At 42.1% G+C, this 21495-nt stretch overlaps 2 protein-coding genes across 2 annotated transcripts; one reads left to right on the top strand and one right to left on the bottom strand.

Annotated features, from left to right (window-relative positions):
* Positions 1–1376: 1376 nt before the first annotated feature.
* Positions 1377–13822, bottom strand: hcfc1a (host cell factor C1a). Its single transcript, XM_077604023.1, is given in 28 exon segments — positions 1377–3695; positions 3774–3837; positions 4176–4473; positions 4558–4743; positions 4830–4964; positions 5043–5149; positions 5223–5498; positions 5584–5800; positions 6030–6167; positions 6288–6427; positions 6518–7340; positions 7503–7723; positions 7813–7960; positions 8074–8210; positions 8318–8534; positions 8643–8747; positions 8905–9129; positions 9204–9386; positions 9453–9656; positions 9659–9933; positions 10018–10197; positions 10274–10380; positions 10501–10585; positions 10710–10918; positions 10998–11158; positions 11531–11679; positions 12159–12359; positions 13463–13822. Coding segments are annotated over 27 exon segments (5226 nt in total). The 5' UTR covers positions 12355–12359; positions 13463–13822; the 3' UTR covers positions 1377–3655.
* A 3851-nt stretch (positions 13823–17673) lies between these two features.
* Positions 17674–19726, top strand: opn1sw2 (opsin 1 (cone pigments), short-wave-sensitive 2). Its single transcript, XM_077604022.1, has 5 exons — positions 17674–18186; positions 18278–18446; positions 18529–18694; positions 18838–19077; positions 19498–19726. The coding sequence occupies exons 1-5, from the start codon at positions 17808–17810 to the stop codon at positions 19600–19602; spliced, it is 1059 nt and encodes a 352-aa protein (XP_077460148.1). The 5' UTR covers positions 17674–17807; the 3' UTR covers positions 19603–19726.
* The last annotated feature ends 1769 nt before the right edge of the window (positions 19727–21495 follow it).

Below are 21495 nucleotides of genomic sequence, written 5' to 3'. Positions count from 1 at the left end.
TTACTATTATTATTACTATTTTTTGGAAGATACATTGAATTAAATTGAATGCTTTTATTGTCACTACACAATTATAATGACATTTAAAGCTTCACCACAAGCTGCACAAATAATAACAACAACAAACAAACAAATAAATAAACAAATAATCAATAAATAAGTAATAAATAAGTAGTCAACATAAGTCATCAACAACATACTTTGAAGTGAAAGTTTTTATGGTGATTGATCATTTGGAAAAGAGCAAAATGAGTTATTTTTCATGATGATACTTGTCAGATTCACATACATTTTAACGACATGCTCATTATTTGCGCTATGAAAGTTGACCCTCCACTTTGGCTTTGGGGCTATACACACTCTATTGGGTGTGTGTGTGTGTGTGTGTGTGTGTCAACGAGATGACAACAACTGGGCAGGGATGTGGCTTTTGCTGCTCTGCGAGTGGGCTGCTCCGCTCAGATAAGTGATATCAAGATGGAAGGAGGAGGCCAGGAATTAAACCCTGTCACCCACAAACAAACCAACACAGACTACACACTCACACCCACCAAGTAACACCAGGGCTTTGGCTACTACGCTTATGCCACTCACGTCGCCAGACGCAAAGAACGCGGGTGCGGCTTTAACTGGCACGGAACGCATTCAGCGGGATCCTATTCGCCCGCTGCTTAAATTTAGAGAGCCGACTGACAAATTCCCAGGAAATCAACTTGTGTGTAGGCCGTGCTCTTATCTTTGGCCCACAGGGCCGACTGGGATGGTCCGCGCACACACAACTTTTTCTCTGGGCCATTCCTGCCGTTTTGTCCTTTTAAAGTATGAAGCTATTATAGTAGGACATTCATTAATGTCAATGTTAGCTTGTAGTTTTGGTCCAAAGTTTGAAGACTGTTACTCTTCAAAAAATAAAAAAAAGAGTAATAATAATCGAATAATCAAAAGGAGTGCATCTCTTTCCCTTCATTTTAATGTAATCATTGTTTTAATAAACATTTTATTTTTAAAAATATATTAAAAATAATATAGAGGAGCATTTGGAGAGGGCAGATTCACACCTAAGCAGCCAAATTCCAAGCATCGGAATATTTCTGATCTCCGTGACCTTTGACCTTTCTCTTCTCATCATTTCACCTAGCCTACCAATTTCAGTTAAATAGTTTAATACCTTATTAGTTTATCGCAGAAGCCCAAAATAACATGGTAACATGACACCAAAAGTCTTTGAGGTTAAATTTTTATTTTTAAGTACCAAAAATAATCATATAATAATGGACCCCATTTTTCAGCTGGTCCATAATGGCTCTCTGCCACTCTGACCTTGAACTAACATTTTTTTTTAAGTGGAAATCAGAAGCCACAATAAAAGAACGAAGCCTGTTCACCATGTTTATTTTTTTGATGATAAAAGATACATTACTCCCTACAGTACAAAAAAACACACATTTGAAAATACAGGACATTTCCAGGTAACCTGCGACCGTCCGACAAGAGAAACTCGCGTGCTGAAAGCACCGCTCACGGAGCCAAAAAGTTCAGACACGTCTCGGCGCTGCTGATGGCGACCTATCTAACAAGGGTGCGAAAAGAGCGACCCCGCAAAAGGTACTGAGGAAGGAAAGGACACACTTGAATACCACGTGGAGAGAGGAACAAACGTAATAAATGTTTTTTTTGTAATTTTCTCCTTGTAGAACCTTCAGCGTATGATCTAACTTAAGGCATCACTACTAAAATACAACTTGTTTTTGCATGCATGTCTAGTTTTGTTCAATGGACACACTGACACGCACAAAAAAAATGCATATGAAGGTTGAATTCAGCTAGAGAAAGAAACCGGGAGAGCATACAAATGTTTCGATTAGACGCGGTCACTCATCACAACAGATGAAAAAGCGCGGGTGGTTAAATTAAAAAATATCCCAGTGTGGGTAAACGGGATTCTGATCAGCAGGGTGCAAGCAAATGGAGGGACCATAGATAGATAGCTTTGTATATAGTAGAATTTTTCTTTCGTAGTAACAGTACACAAAAAGGCAATGAAGACATGACCGTTATGTAAAAACAGTTGGTCAGGGGAAATTCTATAAAAGGCCAGGGTGATTTAGTCTTGTTTTATTCTTGCTCTATGAAGGAAGGAATTTACAAGTGAGTTAAGCTCTTGCTCGAAACAACCCCACTGAAACCCACGCACATTGGGATGGCGCACCATCTGCAGTTGGAAATACAGAGTCATGGAAGGGAAAATTTTCTTTAAAATTTATTAAATGGATTCACATACATCAATAAGATAGGGGAATACGCCTACTATTATAATTTGACATTCTAACAAAACAAAACAAAAAAATGAAAAGGTGAAATAGCACATTCATGATGATAAGAAAGCATCATAACTGAATGGGGATGTTAAGGTGGTGGGTACGAATCCCGTGAAACTCCATGTTTGGCAAACGGAGCAAAAGAAAAGCATTGAGAAAGCTGCAGTAAACAAAAAGTCAAATCTCTCCCACTTTAAAGTTCCCTTCAGTCCTATAACCTCTGCGGTTCTACTTGGAACAAATACGAACAAAAGTCTGGCTCTTTCATCGGCGTCTGTTGACGTGAACGTACAAGCAACTGAACGAAAACTTTTTTTTTTAAAAATATAGCGGCAACTTCAACATGGCCACCAGTCTGCCAACAAACAAACTATTCGGGGGGTGGGGATGAACAATAGTTAAAACAAAAAAACGTGATGCCTTAAAAATGCACAACATACACACAGGAGAGAAAAAGGCTTAAAAAATACAAAAATAAACTACACAAAAAGATCTTCTGCTTCATTGTTCGCCAATTTGGAGGGGAAGATTTTGCTATCTGTGTGTGTATGTGCTGCAAAGTCTCAGTCAAAGCAAAGTTCAAGGTCAATTCTCTACAAATTGTCTCTTATTTTGTTTTTTTCCTTGACCACATCCAGATGTCACCAGTCCTCCCTCATGTTGGCGTGAGTGAAAAGCACGTGGTGATGATGTTACCAGGTGCCCAATCCCATTCTAAATTCTATGGACCTGGGTCTTCAAGAAGCAATTTGGAGCAAAAAAAAGAAAGGAAAAAAAAATAATGTCCTATCATTTAGGACAAGTGCTTTTATTTGATTCCACACCATTTTTTTTCCTTCCACCTAAATCTAATGCCTCCACAACCTTGTTCCAACACTGTACATTGTAAATGTTGTTTCTCCAGATCGCAAAGGATTCAAAAGAAACGTGCGCGCGCAAAAGTAACATAGCATTCTGGCTGGCTCCCATTTTTTTCAAGGATGTAAATGCTTCTCTATGCTGCTAAAGTACTGAAACAAGCCCCCCCAAAAAGCAAACGTTAAAATGGTGGAAGGGGATTTCGACTGGAAAAGATAATGTGCTGCTAACTTTATGTCTACAAATAACATGGCCAACAGAATATGGACGAAAGAGGGGTGTATCTACAGAAACGTCTCTCAGATTGACTTTCATCTCCGCTTAACGCGGGTTGTTCTGCCTCCATCGCTGTCCGCTCTGAGACTTGTGGGTGGAGGAAGATGCGATTAGGAGGACGCTGAGGATGAAGAGGTCTTTCGGATAAAAAGGACAGCAAGTAGGAAAAAGGAAAAAAAGGGGGGAGGGATCTCCGGACAACCTCACTGGTCCGTCCTTGCTTTCTTTGGACCAGTAGTCTTACTGGGAGGGTAAACACAAACCGGACGAGTTTAGCTTCTTAGTGTGTCAAGTTTTTCTCGCGGTACGTGAGGTACTTACGTATCAGGAGAGGTGCCTGGTCTTTTGGGTGCCGGTTTTGCAGAGGCACCATCTTTGCCAGATTCTATAAAGCACAGTAGGGTGGTTAAATGTGGTCTTGTGTAGTTCTAAAACTTAACCTTTTATAGGGCAAGTGACTTTTTTATTTTATTTTATTTGACCCCAAAATGTGATGTGGACAAATGAACGGGGGAGTGCGACAGTGGAACTAACTTCAGCATTGTATTTATAAAAATAAAAAAAACCTCTAAGAGTATGGGTGTTCACCTTCTAATGGTGGCGTACAGTAATTGGCAAACACTCAATTTTGGCACATGCTCCCCATAAGTTGAATGAAATCATCATTTTCACCAATATGCTAAAAGAAACTTCTTATCCTAGTTAGCAATTGGCGGTTCTCACCCTGCAGCCATCGAACTTGAGTGGCAGGACCGTAGCCCTTCTCGTTTCGGGCGGCGATGCGGAATATGATGGCTGGCTTGGTGGTGTAGTCGATGTGAGCGTTGGAAAGACTGGAAGACTGCACCAGGCAAGAGGGGTTGGGTCCACAGTACACGCGCATGAACGCCAACTGGGCCGGGGTGGAGGCCTTGGCCTCGGCCGTCTGGTTGCTCTGGATGGCCAGGTACACGGAATACTCGATGATCTTCCCTGACGTAACTGAGGGAGGCTCCCAGGTCAGGTGAGCGCCATCTGGGCTCTGTACCACACAGAACAATTGGCACATTTGCACGGCTTAAGGGTGAAGCATTTCCACCAAATGAACAGTCCAAGCGTTAGTTACCTTGCTGATTTTGATCGCGCACGGCGCACCAGGGAATCCGGGCAAACAGGTCTTGAAAGCCGAAATCTCTGAGAAGGTGCCGCGGCCGCACGCGTTGATGCCGGCTACACGGAACTTGTACGCCGTTCCAGGTTGAAGCTCCATTTTCTTCATCTGGTTGTAGTCTGGAATGACTCCAGAGTCGTCCTTACGGATGGACACAATGAAAAAAGTCTGAATAGTATGCCCACACTACATTTATGCATAAGGAGGAAACAAAAGATGGTACGTACATCTCCTTGAGAGTCATCTGACGGTACATAAAAGTGAGTGACAACCATATTGGTGACTTTCACAATTCCGACATCAAACCACTGGTTCTCTTTTTTCACAGGAGGCTTCACAGGGGCCGGCTGAGGGGCTTGCTTCTACGTGCACAAAATGATTCGTATTCAGTCGGTGCAAATTCTTGTCTGGCCTAGAAAAGTATCGGTTCCAAGACTCACCTCTCCCTCGATGCCGTTGGCTACTTCGGTGAGCGCAGCTGCTGCTTGCAGCTTGGCGGGACTGGCCACCGACACAACTGGCGCAAATGTACTCGAAGGAGCAAGTGCTGTGGATGGCGAGTACCGCGTCAGGAAACATTCATCACGGGTATTTTCAAGCCGGCAAGATAGGTGGCTTACTTTCGGCGGTGGTACGTGGCAGTAGGGCGGCCACCGCGCTGGTGACCGCGGCGGCCATCTCGCTGTGTCCGTTGCTCTCCACGGAGGGGTCGTTGAGGCTGTCGGCCGGAGCGAGACCCTCGGTGGGCATGCTCGTGTCAACCGAGGCCTGCTGGGCGGCAGCCTGTGCCTCTTGTAGCTGCTGCTGCTGTTGGACCAGTGCTGCAAGCTCCTGCTGTGTCAGCATGATGGGGATGGTGGTCGTTTGCTGGGCCTCTCCCGACGCGTCGCTTTCATCTGGAAAAAAAATAAGAATAGGGTCAGAAACTTCAGGGAACATTCGGAAACGTTCCAACGGTAAGTTTGATGAAGAAAAACTCACTCATTACAGCTTGTTGGGCGGCCTGGAGGACCGCTTGGATGGCCAGGGCCTGAGCCTCTTCAGTAGCCGCCGCCTGTGCGGCGGCCTCTGCCGCCGCCGTGACGGCGAGCTCCTCTTCTGACAGCCCCGTTACCATCAACGTGGCCCCCTGGCCTTCGGACATGAGTTCGGAGGGCAGGTTCAAAGCCGCGGCTGTGGCAACTGCTGCTGCGTCTCCCTGAAAAAAAACAAAGAGTCAAGTGATCAGAAAGTGCCAAAGGCGGGTCCGCAACATCAATTGGCATCTCTGCTCAAATTAAAATAAGGCGGCCGCACTGTATTAAAAACATATTTCCGCCGCAATAAATTAGCCATCAAAAATCAAAAACTAAAAAGGCACTGGAATAGAAGACGCAATGTTCAAAGAAGAGGGCAGCCGCTTCGAGTGTGAAAATTACGGCACGTACTTCTGCCTGAGTTTCCATGGGAGTGGCTTCCTCCTCTGCGGGTGCCGCTTCCGCCGACGCGGTTGCTTCAGTCTGCATGGGTTCTTCTTCTGTCGAGCTGGCGGCGGCGCTCGCCCCCTCTGTGATTGAGGAGATCGACTGGAGGAAGCGCAAAAAAAAAAAAATGCTAAGTGGCAAAAATCGCATGGCCTTCAAACATGGTCAACAGTAAGGCCGACAAGGCTGTCATTTGGGCCTTTGACGGGCAGCTATTCTCACCGGTACGGATGGCCCGGGGGCAGGCGTGGACTGAGTAACCGTGGTGATGGCCCGGCCCTGGGTGGCAGTAACAGCTGTTGCGGTGGAGGAGGCTTCTTCGGCGCTGCTGCTGCCTTCAGTTACATCTTCTGTCTGCTGAGCTGCTGAGAGAGAGATGGTCCAAAACAGATTTGCAGTCAAACCAAAAGCACATCACGTGGAATATATTTTCCATTGGTCCATGAGCGTACCCGTGCCTTCTCCTGTCTCCAGAATGCTGGTGGAAGTCGTGGCTGTGTTGGTGGTCCCGGTCTCGTGCGTTTCGCAAGGGGGGTTGGAGCACACTCTTTGAACGGCGCCGGTCGCCGAGCTGGTCTGGTCCCCTCCCATGCTGGAGGTGGCCGTCGACGACGTGTTGGTTGTGCCGGTCTCGTGAGTTTCGCAAGGCGGGTTGGAGCAAACCCTCTGCACCGTGCCGGGCTGGCCTTCACTCATGTTCGAGGACGCCTGGGTGGACGTGTTGGTGGTACCGGTCACGTGGGTCTCGCAGGGGGGATTGGAGCACACCTGCTGGAGACCCATGCTAGCGGAGGCCGTGGTTGCCGTGTTGGTGGTCCCCGTTTCGTGGGTTTCGCACGGTGGGTTGGAACAAACGCGAAGAGCTGCCATATTTGATGACGCCGTCGTAGCGGTGTTGGTGGTTCCCGTTTCGTGGGTCTCGCACGGCGGGTTAGAGCAGATCTGTCCTGCTCCGATTTTAGCGGAAGAGGTGGTGGCAGTGGAGGTGGTTCCCGTTTCGTGGGTTTCACAAGGTGGATTGGAGCAAACTTGCGCTGCGCCGATGCTGGCTGAAGACGTCGTGGCCGTGTTAGTAGTTCCTGTGTCGTGTGTCTCGCACGGGGGGTTAGAGCAGACCAATGTCACGGTCCCGGACCCGTCACCGGCAGCTCCGGCCTCGGAGGAGCTGGGTTGCTCAGAAGTGGGGGAGGCCAGAATTGACACGGGTAAATCCTGCACAGGCTGGGCTTCTACACCACTGGGAGTTGTGATCAACGTCACCTGAGTGGGCTGATTCTGGAATGAGGGAAGACGTCAAAAGCTGTTCATATATGCAATTTTACATGGTCAAAAACAATGTTAGACAGTAAGCATGTCCCCCTATGATTTTAAGGATGAGAGTTACTGTACAAAAACATCAAATAGTGCCATAACTAAAAACCAGGAATAGGAGCTCACCTGGACTGTAATGGTGGAGGAGGGCAACGTGGTTGCAGACGCTAGGGTGGTCTGGGCAGCAGACACGGTTATTGCAGGTGAACTGATCACCTGACTGGACAGGGTGGCAATGGTCCCCAATGTGGTGATGGGAGTCACCAGCGATGCGTTAGCTGTGTCCACGGCTCCACCAGCCAGACTTGTGGAGACTGTCCCAGTCACTGTGCCAAGAGAGGTGACTCCTACAGAAAGTTGACAAACAAACAGCAAAGTGTGTTTTATGATGTAACTACACACCCTCCAAAAAACAAGTGACTAGTTATTTTCATACCAGTTGTTCCCTTGACAACCAGGGTCGTGACCGTGGGTTTAACGGCGGATACCGTCACAGGAGTAACAAGTCGAACACCGCCAACTGTGCTCATCGGTAGAGTGCGCAAAATAGTCCCTGGCTGACCTGGGGCACCTTTCAAAACCACCTAAATGCAGGAGATTCAGTGTGTGTTTTATAGTGCATAGATGGCACATGGTCAACAGTAAAAAACAAACAAAAATAAAAACTGCTCAGGTTTTGTCGTATTGATGTGTCTACCTGTGTCAATCCCTGTGTGCCCACTGCAGTGCCGAGCTTGGGCACTGCAGTGATAATTTTTCCAGGTGTTCCGGTGGTCATCACCTTGGTTGTGAGAATTGTAATTGGCGTTTTCAGCCCGCTACTGCTCGTTACACCTACAGGACCGACAGCAGAATGCATGATAGCCATTTCTATCTTCTGTGCCATAGAAAAACTGGGTGTGATGTTGTAAATGACTGAAAAAGTGTCTGTGACTTCAGACCTGTTGATCCAGGTTGGGTCATGATGGCCGACATGGGGATGGTTTTAATAATAGTCGGGCCTTGTTTAGATGCATTTGAAGAGACGCCACTTATGTTAAGGATTGTGGGCTTGTTTCCGGCACCTCCAGCCTGGGAGGTGGTGATGATCGTCGCAGGCTTTCCATCTGCAGAGGTCACCAGTTTCAAAATGGTACCAGCTGGCAAGGGACCCTTCGCCTGGGGGAGTAGTAACAGAGGGGCAAAAAAAATACAATAAATCACACAAACTATCTTGAAGGACATAGTGTCTGCAAAAAAAGGTTTTCAGCATAACATATATTCTACCTGAATTATTTGGGCCAGCGGGTTAGTTGAAGCTTGGCCTGTGACAGATGATGTCTGCACCGGCTTCGTTTGAACCACAGACATCATTTTGCCTAGGTTGGAGATCTGCCGACATAAGAGGGATTTACATTTTCGTTCTAAGTCGTAATTTTTGTGACAACAAATAACCTCACATGTAAATATTCTGCACAAAATTGGTCTTAGTAATTACAATAACTAGAGACCAATGGCTGAGCTACTTGATTGGGTCCAATTTTCTTACCAGTGTGCCGCCACTGCCCATGGTGAGGGGACTCTTGACCAAGGCGATTGTCTTGGTAACTCCTCCCATCACAGTGGTTACTACCTGAGCCTGCTGAGCCACAGTGACCGCACCAGACTTGTGCACCGTAATGATAGGCCTAGTGGTGGTAGTGGGGGAGGACGTGCCTGCTGTGCCCACCTGAGCTGCAGCAGTCTTCAGCATACGGGTGGCAGGATTGCTGACCTGTACATGAAAACCTTGCTTTAGACCGCTTTGATGACGTACACTTTGACAAGTGGTTTCTTTTCGATGCATACCATGACTGGGGAAGCAACTTTGACTGTGGTTGTGCCAGGGGACACGGCAACTGTTTTGAGAATTGTGGCGCCTGCGGGAACATTGAGGACTGTTCCAGCAGAGGACGGCGGAATCTTCTGTGTGGCTGCAGCTGCCGCAGCCAGTGCTGCCATGCCACTCATCTGAGGGCTACTTCCAATTGGCTGAAATCAGAGGAAGTTGAAGATTGGCACGAGTCCCATTTGACGGAAAACCACATCTGTTCATACCGAGCCTTGGGTAGCTGGCACGACCATTCTGACACCAGGAGGAAGGGATGTCAGAGTGATGGGAGATTTCCCAGGCTGTGTTGGGCGGACTGTGACAACAGATGCACCTGTGGCAGATTGCTGAGTGGCCACTTTCAACACGGCTGTAGAAATGAACACAGAAGTAATAAGCCCTTGTACCATACCAGAAAGAAATGAGCTTCCCATGGATATATTGGGGAAGAAGCATCACTAATACCAGTATGTGGCAGACTCTGTTGAGAGGGGGCTGCGGCAGCTAGAGCGGGACTCTTAGGAGAGTTGATGGGTAGCGAGGGGAGAGAACCCATTGCTGGTGAGGCTGCAGCTGGAGTCGCGGGGATGTCGTATTTCTGAAGCTGCAACAAATATGTGTCCGCAGTCGAAACTGCACCCCAGCTCACTTCCAGGGAGTTTGTATTGGCGCGGACCAACTGCACCCGAGCAGGGGCATGCGGCCGCTCTGTCGGTGTGTAGAACAAAAATACGTCAATCGATTTTCTGGCAAGAAGATGAAATGAGAAAAGAAAAAAAAAACAACAGTTACCGGTTTCAAGGTACCACAGGTCTTTACAACAGACTTGGTTGTTCCATGCTTTTCGGTAACCATCACGACCGCTCCAAACATATAGTCTAGAATTGATAGCCACGGCACAGTGGCCAGCACGAGCCCGGGGAATATTGTCTTCAAGGGTGTCCATCAATACTGTCTCCCAACACATGGAGTCTAAAGAAAAAGTTAAAAAAAACATCTCACATCCAGTGAACTTCATGATTATATATTTAACAGTATTCAAACCAACCGAGATTCAAGCAGGCTAGGGTGTTTGTGCATTTCCACTCCTTCTCATGTGTGGCCACTTTGACATCATCCATGACCAGAGGAACCCATCCGCCAAAAACATACATCCTGTACAGTAAATACAGTTAACAATGAGATGTTCGGGAGCAAAGCAGGTTACTCCAACACATTCGCAGGAAAAAACATCCATAAAATGTAAGGTAAAAAAGTCCATAGAAGCTGTCTCACTTATTTGTGATGGTGGTGGCAGAGTGTAGACTCCTAGGGAGCGGGGCTGTGCCATTCACTGATGGTTTGTTCCATGTTAGGGTATCTGGAGACAAGAGTAGAATAACTGTCAAGTGGAGCACTAACAACATAAAGCAAAACACTCACAAAGCACAAGTTCGACTATCTGTTTCATATTTTTTAATTTTATGACTAAGCTTTAAACCCACCAATATCAAGAGTCCATAGATCTCCAAGACGGCATCCACTCATCCCTCCATAGATGATCAGTCGAGATTTTCTACTCAGCTTTTCCGTGTAAACCACTGCAGTGTGGCTCTCTCGAGGAGGTGGCAAGACTCCATAAGTGATTGGAATATCCCATGTGACAACACTGGACCCGGCACGAAGCTCGAGTATGTACAAATCATTCAGGTATCTGAGGGAAAACGACCTCCGCGTTAGTCATTGCCATTACTCGCACCAACGCGAGATGGTAAATTCATTGCTGACGCTACCTGGGAATGTTGTTTTTCGGGTCCTCGCTGTCGTTGGCGAGTCCGCCGAACAAGTAGCATTTGTTTCCCACCAAGGAAAAACTGTGACCAAGACGAGGACAGGGAGGGGGGCCATTTTTGGGATTTTTTGCTTTTAACTTTTTCCACTCCCATCTGCTGGCCTAAAACAGAGACAAAGGATACATTTGCACTGAAGGTAACGAATTGACTTGGAAGAAATAAGTATAGTCACAATCAGCCTTTCAACACCTAAATATTAATAAAATGAGACTTTCTGCAGACATGGTAAACAATTTAATGTATTAGTTACACAGGGCTAAAAACGTATTAAACAAATTAAAATTAAATGGAAAATGATTTTAAAAAGGAAACTAAATTAATATTAAAACAATTTGTGGTTTAGAAAAAAAAACAATGGTGTAATTGCATACAGGGGAGAAGTGCACGCAAAAATGCATACGAGTCTAACTTTAAAAAGCCAGTAAATGGTTTCTGTCTTTTATAAAAATGAACAAGGTGATATTAAAACTTACCTGTAGTTCATAGAGATCATTGCTGTATTTTCCATATTCAACCATGCCACCAAACACCAGCAATCTTGTGCCATCACAGACAAAACCATAAGCGGCACAACCCGGTGGGATGTCGCCACGGACAGCAGGGATAAACCACTGGTTTGTTGCTAGTAATTAAAAACACACCAAGTTACATTAAAATACAATACCCTGGAATTAACAATTAGATTTTAGCACATAAATTGTATGGTCACACAAACAGAAAATCACTTTCATTATTAGAACATTGAAAACGAATGTTTCACGTTCAACTAACAAACAATGTAACCTAGGAGGAGACAAGCAAAAAGTGCTGAGAACTTTTAAAATCATTTTTGAAAAATTTCGAAACAAGAATCAACGGTTTTACATTAGCCCGCCTTTTTTAATATGCAATGTGAATGTTTGTCCACTAGAGGGGGTTGTGTACGGAAATTTGAATATGTTTAGGCCTGCTGCGGCCTGTACTGATGAGTAGGTCTCACTGTAAACTCTTTAACTAAGTTATTCGTCGTATAATTCCATAACGATATGGTGTATAAAACATGTTCATATTGTTAGGCACATGCTAAAACTCGTATCATAATATGTAGACATTTTACCTTACCTGTATTATAGACATGTAATTCATCCACTATTCCTTCATTTCCGCCGCCAAACACAACCATCAGTTCCTTTATCGCCACCGCTCTGTGTCCATGCCTGGGCCGGGGAACAGGACCCGACCATCCGAGGACCCTTTTCCACCGCGGCTGCAAAACGGACCCCGAGGTCCCAGTCACCGCGGAACCAGGGACAGACATGACTTCTGTCAAAACAAAGCAAAACAAAAAATTGAAACACGTAAATGTTTTAGTGCTGAAGCAATGACTACGTACAGAAAAAAAGAAAACAAATAAACTTGACACGAAAAGCAACTTTTCACATTGACTAACTTACCGTGCGCTGCGCCTGAGTCTAGCTTTACTGTTTAGCTTTGTTTTGTCGGAAAGTCTTTCCCAAAACCGAAGGCAAATAAAAACATCGGGTCTCGTCTACAAATAATTAATTCGTGGGCTATATCCACCAATAACGCCGAACGCTTGAAGGAATAACATCGCAATTATTCACGGTTGGCCGTAGTTTCCAGCCATTGAATGCAACCTATGGAAGCCGCCATCTTGTAACCAAACAAGCCCCCGCTATCGATATTGCCAGTCTGAAAAATGGCGGAAGCGAATGAAAGGGGAAAATACGCGACCGCCAACTACATTAACTATGAACAGTTAAAAATCACAGCAAATGAAAACAAAGAGCAAACGGTCACACACTGAGACATGTCGTTATACAACTCTCACGTAAATCACAGATGAAACTCATAAACAGCAGTCGGCTTTTTTCATGCCTCTGTGGGAGTCGCCATATTGTAGCCAGCAAACTTAGCATGTTCTGGAGCCATCCGGTCGCTTTTACTATCAACAGAACCTTCCATTAATATTCAAACAACTCCAAGTAAACAACAACTACGCGTTTTAAGCCACGCACTTGTATACATGGCGGAGTTAAACACACACGGCGCACATTTGCTCGCCGAACTTCGCTCGCATTAGCAGGTCAACCCAAAAGTGTTAGCAGCTAGCATCTGTCAAAGCGTCGCAGCTTTTTACAATTAAATGCAATTTATTTCTCCACCATTATAATATGCACACCATACCTTGCGGAGACAAAGTTGCAACAAAACTCTTGGAATGTGACTAGACTCAGTTGAACTGCATAAACACACTGTTATTGTGTTTCATGCCGTCAGTGGAAGCAGCCATCTTTTTACAATCGGCCTAGTTGTACAGCTCCCACAAGAAAAATGGCCGAGCGGTTTGTCACAACAAAACAGTACAAACTCAAAACAGCCAGCTCCTTGAAATAATTACGTACCTAATTCGATGCAGTATTTCCAAAAGCACTGAGGGGTGGTCTAATCTTGTGGGAATAATCCAGATTCATTCGATTTGCGAAGAAAAATTTCCTCTCATGCCTGCCTGGAAGCTGCCATCTTCTTGACAACCAGAGGCGGAGGAAAATGGAGAGAGTTGGCGTCACCCAAAGCAAACATGGCGACCGAGAACAACTTGCTGACTATGTTGGCCACAAATTAATATACTCTTTCTTTTAAACCTAAAAAAAATCAAGAAACATAGGATGCGCGAAGAGAAAAGTCAATGAGCACTCCGTATACATATTATGGTTACACGTGACGATGTATAACTCCTTACAACACGTTTCTACGATAGTCCGCGGTTTATTGTCCCTTACTAAAGATGGCGACATCCGTTTTTTTTTAATCTTTTTATTTTTTTAATAACTTCGTCGTTGCAGTGAATTCCGCTTTTGCACCACTCTCAACCAATTTCGCACATTCGCATCATTTTACAATGGTCGCATTTCTGTATTATTTTCTTTCCTTCTCGCTCGTATATTTAAAAAGTTTCCACGCCCACATTTAGGGGACTAAGTGTTACGCCTTTTTCAATGTATAATAATTATCATATATAGCAACCAAATTTTTGAACCATCAGCTGTTCTAAAAAGATACAAATACATGTTGACGTGTATTGATTCATTTTATAGTTATGATGCCTGGAATCTACTTTTTTCCTCTTATAAACACGGTCAAAGTTACATCTCCATAAAACACGATTTTTGAATTGAAACGATGCAATTACGTCTTCCTAATAAAAGTGATTGATCCTGTGAGCGTTATTGCTGTTCACATGAAATTGGGAGCGTTTGTGAAAGTGGCTGAACAATAAGAATTTAATAAGTTTATATATAAAGTAAGAAATGGTTAATAGTATTGCAGCTGTAAAAAGAGAACAACATTTTATAAAGATTTAGATAAATTACTATTATTATCCAAAAGGCGCAGTGTCGTATTTGTCCATTAGGTGTCAGGCTTTTACACAATTTGTAGTACTACTGTACATACAAAGTATATTATATATACAAATTGTGGAAAAATAAATAAATGAACACATAAAAAATATGGAATCACCAGTCATGTTAAGAATCATCAGCAACGTGATTTTTTTCACTCAATTATTCAATTGATTAATATGATCCAAAACTAAAATCATTTCAATTAATACTTTTCTGGCATCAGGCAATACCAAAATAAATATGGGTGGAAATGCCGTAATGTTTAACAAGTAATTATTAATAATTAATACGAAGCAGAAAGCGACTGTAAAAGGGAATACTTTAGCTCTGGTAGGAAAAAATATGGAATCACGTTCTATATCTCATCTCAGCCTTTGCTGACTGGTGTAGGCAAAACCACCTCCAAATCAACACCAGTAAGACAAAGGAAATGGTCATCGATTTTCGGAGGAATCCTCAACAGACCACTCAGGTGAACATCCAGGGTACAGACATTGAAATCGTGGAGAATTTTAAGTACCTGGGTGTTCACCTCAACAATAAACTAGACTGGTCCACAAACATAGATGCCCTGTATAAAAGGGGCCAGAGCCGCCTCTACCTACTAAGGAGACTATGGTCCTTTGGAGTGTGAAGGACACTGCTGAGGACTTTTTACGACACTGTGGTGGCATCTACAGTGTTTTATGCAGTGCTCTGTTGGGGATGCGGGAGCACGGAGAGGGACAAGAACAGGCTGAATAAGCTGGTCGGGAGGGCCAACTCTGTTCTGGGCTGTCCTTTGGACTCTGTGGAGGAAGTGGGAGAACGGAAGATGCTGACCAGGATGATGTCCATCATGAACAGCACCTGCCACCCCCTGCATAAGTCTGTGGAGTCCCTCCGAAGCTATTTTAGCAATAGACTACGGCACCCTCATTGCAGGAAGGAGCGCTTCCGCAGATCCTTCCTCCCATTAGCTGTCAGGCTCTTTAACAAAAAAAATGGCTGTGTTAAGACCTACCGTATGCATGCATGTACATCTATGTGTATGTATGTATATATGTGCTTATATGTGTGTATGTGTATATGTATACTATATGTATGTACACGTATGTGTGTATATGTATATATTTATATGTATGTGTGTGTATATGTATATATTTATCTGTATGTGTGTATATGTATATATTTATGTGTGTATGTGTCTATGTATGTATGTATATATATATATTTATATATATATGTATATATATGTACACGTATGTGTGTGTATATGTATATATTTATATGTGTGTCTATGTGTATATATATATATATATATATATATATATATATTTCAGCAACACGTTTATTTAATAATATATTTATTCATGTATTTATTTACTAACTTACTTATTACCTATCTATTTATGTCTAAAATGCCTTTCCTATTTCTGCAGCCTCACCCTCTTGCTACCGTGGCAACGAAATTTCCCGAATACGGGATGAATAAAGTTATCCAATCCAATCCAATTTAATATATTACCATATTCCCCAATCTACCACATGTAACACATCAACATTTGTAGTTCACAGTAGAGATATTTTGTTATGTGGACCAACCTAAATCATGTCTTTTAAACAACAGATATCAATTAAGATAAAGGAGGGGATTGTCCAACTTCTTAAAGATGGCAAATCATCAAGCAGTGAAGCAAAAAAAAATGTCGTTTTCAATTAATTGTGTCTAAAATATGTACCAAGTGCAAATTCTATAAGAAGACAAAAATACTGGACAGACATCAGTGTGCCAAGACCAAAAACATCTTGTATTCCGTCCTGAAACAAAATGCATTTATGATTATATTTGGAGGGAAACTGCTGATGATATTTTTTATAGAAGGGATCAAAACAAGAAATATCAACTTATTCATTACTTTTAACCTAGTCAGTCAAGTTCTATATGTCATGAAACTCCTGTTAGTGTGCAAGGGATTTAAACAGGCTCAGAGAAACACCTTGATCTTCTTCGCTGCTTTGACCTGCTTGTAATGGTTTAAACACAGTAAGAGCATTAGAAACAAACCATGAAATCAACTTTGAAACCTTAAACAGCTCATGCTGTATAAGACGGGAAGTGAAAGACAACTGTTCAGATCCTTGCACCCAGGCTGTTAAAACAACAGAGAAATGGTTTGGTAATGATCAAGTTTCCTGTAAGGATTCACCCCGTGTAATTGTAATAAAAAGAAAATTGTTTTTTTCTTGGTTCACAGCAGTTCTACAATTTTAAATGGACATTTTGAGCAGTAGATCACCTTATTTTGGGCCCACCCTGTATGAGTTTATCATTATATCGCGCAGATGTTACACATTTGCGATACAATAGCAAAGAAAGAGAAATAATTCATGGTTATTTAACGAGTTTTTCAATCAAATTAAAATAATAAATGAATTGATCGACCAATCAATCAATCACATTTCTATTGGACAGGATTTCATTTGTCTTTTTGGAAACTCTGAAGTGATTATTGCATTCAATTGAGCAATTATTCTTCACTGTTCTTCCCATTTGTTTACTCAACAAGTGTTCATTACACCCATGAAAGAGGCAACATGACGAAAAGGCATCACAAATCGTAAATTAAGCCACCCGAGTGGATTACGGAAGGCTACAGCGAGCCAGATTAGAAGATTTGGTGCAGTTGCAAACCAGATTAGCAGGTAATGACCTGCTGTGCGAGACTTTAAAAAAGTGGGATTAACCTCTTAACCATCTCTTGTTGTTGAGGACTATAGTTCATGTCTTTGTGTCAACCCATGTTTTACACGTTTTGGCCCTTTAGTATAATGCTTGTGAATTTTGGTGAGAATGCACTATCCCATGAAGATGAAAAATAATGACTGATGAACCTTTTTTTTAAAGACTCATAATGTTTACTAAGATACCAATCTGTAAAAAACACCCTCAATTATGAGGTAAAAATGATATGGTATATTTATAGGTTTTTTTTTGCACAAATTTACATAAGAAACAAATGGCAGACTTTGGTTCAGTGACATTGACTTGAGCCAGTCTCAAAATGTAGTCCGAGTGCTAGTTAACCTATTTGGCAGCAAAGACTTAACAGGAACCACTAAATGAATTACATCAATTATTGCAAACTTAAGTCATTTATCCGATAATGGGGCTCAGTGATTTCAGTAGCTCGCTATATAAACGGCCTCCCACAAAGTACTGAGGAAGACGTGAGGCACATTGGTGCTGCAGCGTTCTTATTTTCATTTTCTATTTAACGTTGGTCTCCAGATTGAAGCACGCCAAGTGAGAGGAGAAGAATAGGATTTTTTTAGGTTTGGTAACAACAAAAAAATCAGCAAAATGAGGGGAAATCGAAACAACGAGCTGCCAGAGGACTTCTGGATACCCATTCCCCTGGACACCAACAATATCACATCACTCAGTCCGTTCCTAATTCCCCAGGATCATCTGGGGAATGCAGGCACATTTTATGCTATGGCTGCATTCATGTTGATGATTTTTATCTTTGGAACGTCTATCAATGTCCTTACCGTTGCTTGCACCATGCAATACAAGAAGCTCCGGTCCCACCTCAACTTCATCCTGGTGAACTTGGCGCTGTCAAATCTTCTGGTGTCTGTGGTAGGCTCTTCTACCGCGTTCATCTCCTTTTCTTCAAGATATTTCATCCTTGGACCATTGATGTGCAAGATTGAAGGTTTCATGGTGACGCTGGGTGGTGAGCTCAAAAATCTGCATTCCAGACTCATACATTCATTGTTTAAATAAAAGTTACAAAGCATTTTTTGTTGTTGTTTTTTTTCTACTAGGTATGGTAAGCCTGTGGTCTCTAGCTGTGATTGCTTTTGAACGATGGCTGGTCATTTGCAAGCCTCTTGGAAATTTTGTTTTCAAACCAGACCACGCTATAGCTTGCTGTGTATTCACTTGGGTGTTTGCATTAATGGCCTCGTTGCCACCACTTTTTGGATGGAGTAGGTCAGTAGTATTATTATATCTTTACATTTTGTCCTTGCACTTTGAAAAGTTAGGGAAGTTGTGTGTTCTGTTTTTTTTACAGATACATTCCAGAGGGCCTGCAATGCTCCTGCGGGCCTGATTGGTACACCACAAACAATAAATACAACAATGAATCGTACGTGATGTTCCTCTTTGGCTTCTGCTTTGCTGTCCCACTCACCACCATTATCTTCTGCTATGGTCAGCTCCTCCTTACAATGAAAATGGTGAGGCTCAAATCCCATGAAATCTGCATTGTGGTCAAATTTCCCAGATTAAAAAGGAGTGACCGCAACGACTAAATAAAAAAGAAAGTACGATAAACTTCAATAAAACGGCATAAGGAAATGTTTGACCTCTTTACTCACAGGCGGCAAGAGCCCAAGCCGAGTCTGCCTCTACTCAGAAAGCAGAGAAAGAAGTGACCAGGATGGTGGTCATCATGGTGATGGGTTTCCTGGTTTGCTGGTTACCCTATGCGTCCTTTTCCCTTTGGGTTGTCTTTAACCGAGGGCAGCCCTTTGACCTGCGATTGGCTACCATACCGTCGTGCTTTTCCAAGGCCTCAGCAGTCTACAACCCCATCATCTATGTCGTCTTTAACAAACAGGTCTATTTCTTGTTATCCTAATGTTCTATCAGTTCATTTTATTAGATTAGATTTGTTTCGCAGCAGGTTGCAGACACACTACAGAACAACATGTATCGTACAGTACAGTACATACATGTATGCATGCCTGCATACACACAAAAAAAATAATAGCACTAAAAATGAAGCGCACTGCACTTCATTCACCGTGCCAAATAAAGAGACTTTATAATTTTATGATAAAATAAAGTCTGTGCTATTTTGTAGCAGCATAGATTAGCATACTTCTGATTATTTAACAGTTAATATCCAATAGGAACTAGCAATTCAACACTTGTATTTATTTAGTGTTTGTCAGGCAATATCTGTTAGATTTGGAAATGGGAATGCCGTCAATTATTGATTTTCTACATTATATTTACAATTGTTTCTCCATTACAGTTCCGGTCATGCATGATGCAGATGATAGGAATGGGTGGTGGTGACGATGAGTCGTCAACATCTACAACATCAGTGACTGAAGTATCCAAAGTTGGACCTGCTTAGACTATGAACTTTATTCAATTTGTTTGACACTAATGAGCTGTGTGCGTCAGTTGTAAATAACACTAAATGCATCATTTCGCAATGTTAAAAAATAAAATAAAAATAAAGTGATGTGCTTTTGCAACCTTTTGACTGCTATAAAATATTTACTAGCACGTATCAAGCATTACATCATGTTACAGTGGAATATACATTTTAAAAATATTTTATTACATGCAGAGATATACATTTTAAGACACGTGTCAAAGTGGCGGCCCGGGGGGCAAATATGGCCCACCGCATCATTTTGTGTGGCCCGGGAAAGTAAATCATGAGTACCGACTTTCTGTTTTAGGATCAAATTAAAATGAAGAGTATAGATGTATATTAAATTTCCTGATTTTCCCCCTTTTAAATCAATAATTGTAATTTTGTAATCATTTTTTTCTGTGTTTTTAGTTCAAAAATCATTTTGTAAAATCTAAAAATATATTTAAAAAAAATCTACAATAAACATTGTTTTAGATCTATAAAAAACTAAATATTCAGGGCTTTTAATCCAGTTCTTTTAATCCATTTATTAAAAAAATCTAAATATTATATCTAAAATGGTCCGGCCCACATGAAATCAAGTTGACGTTAACGCGGCCCGCGAACCAACCCAAGTCTGACACCCCTGTTCTAAGAGATTCCATTATTATTGTTTTCTTGCTTAATAAGAATCACAAAAAAGTTGGATCATTTGGTTAAAAGTTCCTATCATTTCACCCATTTGTCAATGGAAACTCAATTTTACAATTCAATTCTTTCTATAAATGACAACAATCTACCACGTTTTCCTTTTTTTCAACTCAGTTAGTTTTGCTCAACTAACCAGGATGAGGCATTTGTCATAAATGAGTCAATATCTTTATATTGCTAATCGGATTAGAACTTCATTTGAGGATTAGCCTAATCCTCAAATGAAGTTCTCTCTCAGGTGAAATGATCATTTTTGACTGTCCGACACTTACAAGGGAAAATGTAACACACACAATGTGTGAGCAGTAGAGCGCACTCACACACCAGTGTATAACGTGTGTTCTCTTGGGTTTAAAACAAAGCTTTAAATCCTCATCCTAAATCAATTAAATCAAGCCTAAGTAACACTCAAAGTTCCTAAATATACAGCTTTATGTCACAATTAGAGAGATCTACAGCCGTGAGAAGATCTGAAGTGTAAAAAAACCCCAAAGAAAAGAGAAACCTGAACATTCTATCCATTTTTTTGCCCCAAATTTCCCCTACAAAATAAATACACTTAGATATAAACGTGAGAAGAAATCCTCCAATCTGCTTTGCCTACTTGGAACACTTGGGCGCAAAATTGACCCGTAAGGAACACAAAATAGGATGATAACTACATAAAATACTTCAATACAATGCATACTATTTTACACTGTTTGTATTATAAAATGTATTCAAATTTCCCAAGGTTTAAGGGTGAAATATACGGGTTTTCAGGTTCCGTGATTTTAAATCGAGTTTCTTTTGTTATGTGCCTGAAACATCATAGCATCTCCTCATTAAATTTGTTTGAGAGAGCTCATACATTGCCTTTACAATTTTAAAAAAGTAAAATAAAACTAAATGAAGAGAAACAAAGAATAGCAAAAAAAGACACATTTAAAACTGTATGGTGCCTCAAGTTTTTTTTGTAACCTTCTTTTTGATATTCTTACCATTTCTTTTAGGAACAGGGATATTAAGGAAAGAGTAAAAAATAACTTTGCATTCTTATACACTTTCAGTGTATATTAATATTTCATTATTGATGAACTGGCTGTGTCATGTGAATTATGTTCTGAACAAAATTAGAAAAAATAATTCAAAGGAGCAACAATAAGAATATGAAGAAGTTTAAGTAAGCTTAGG

The sequence above is a fragment of the Stigmatopora argus genome, chromosome 6 (assembly GCF_051989625.1).
Source record: "Stigmatopora argus isolate UIUO_Sarg chromosome 6, RoL_Sarg_1.0, whole genome shotgun sequence".
Taxonomy (NCBI): domain Eukaryota; kingdom Metazoa; phylum Chordata; class Actinopteri; order Syngnathiformes; family Syngnathidae; genus Stigmatopora; species Stigmatopora argus.
This window is presented reverse-complemented; position numbering and strand designations above follow the sequence as displayed.

Coding starts and splice junctions, on each gene's coding strand:
- opn1sw2 (XM_077604022.1), top strand. CDS start 17,808: ATGAGGGGAAATCGAAACAACGAGCTGCCAGAGGACTTCTGGATACCC. Junction 18,695..18,837: donor TCCTCCTTACAATGAAAATG/GTGAGGCTCAAA, acceptor CTTTACTCACAG/GCGGCAAGAGCCCAAGCCGA. Junction 19,078..19,497: donor ATGTCGTCTTTAACAAACAG/GTCTATTTCTTG, acceptor TCTCCATTACAG/TTCCGGTCATGCATGATGCA.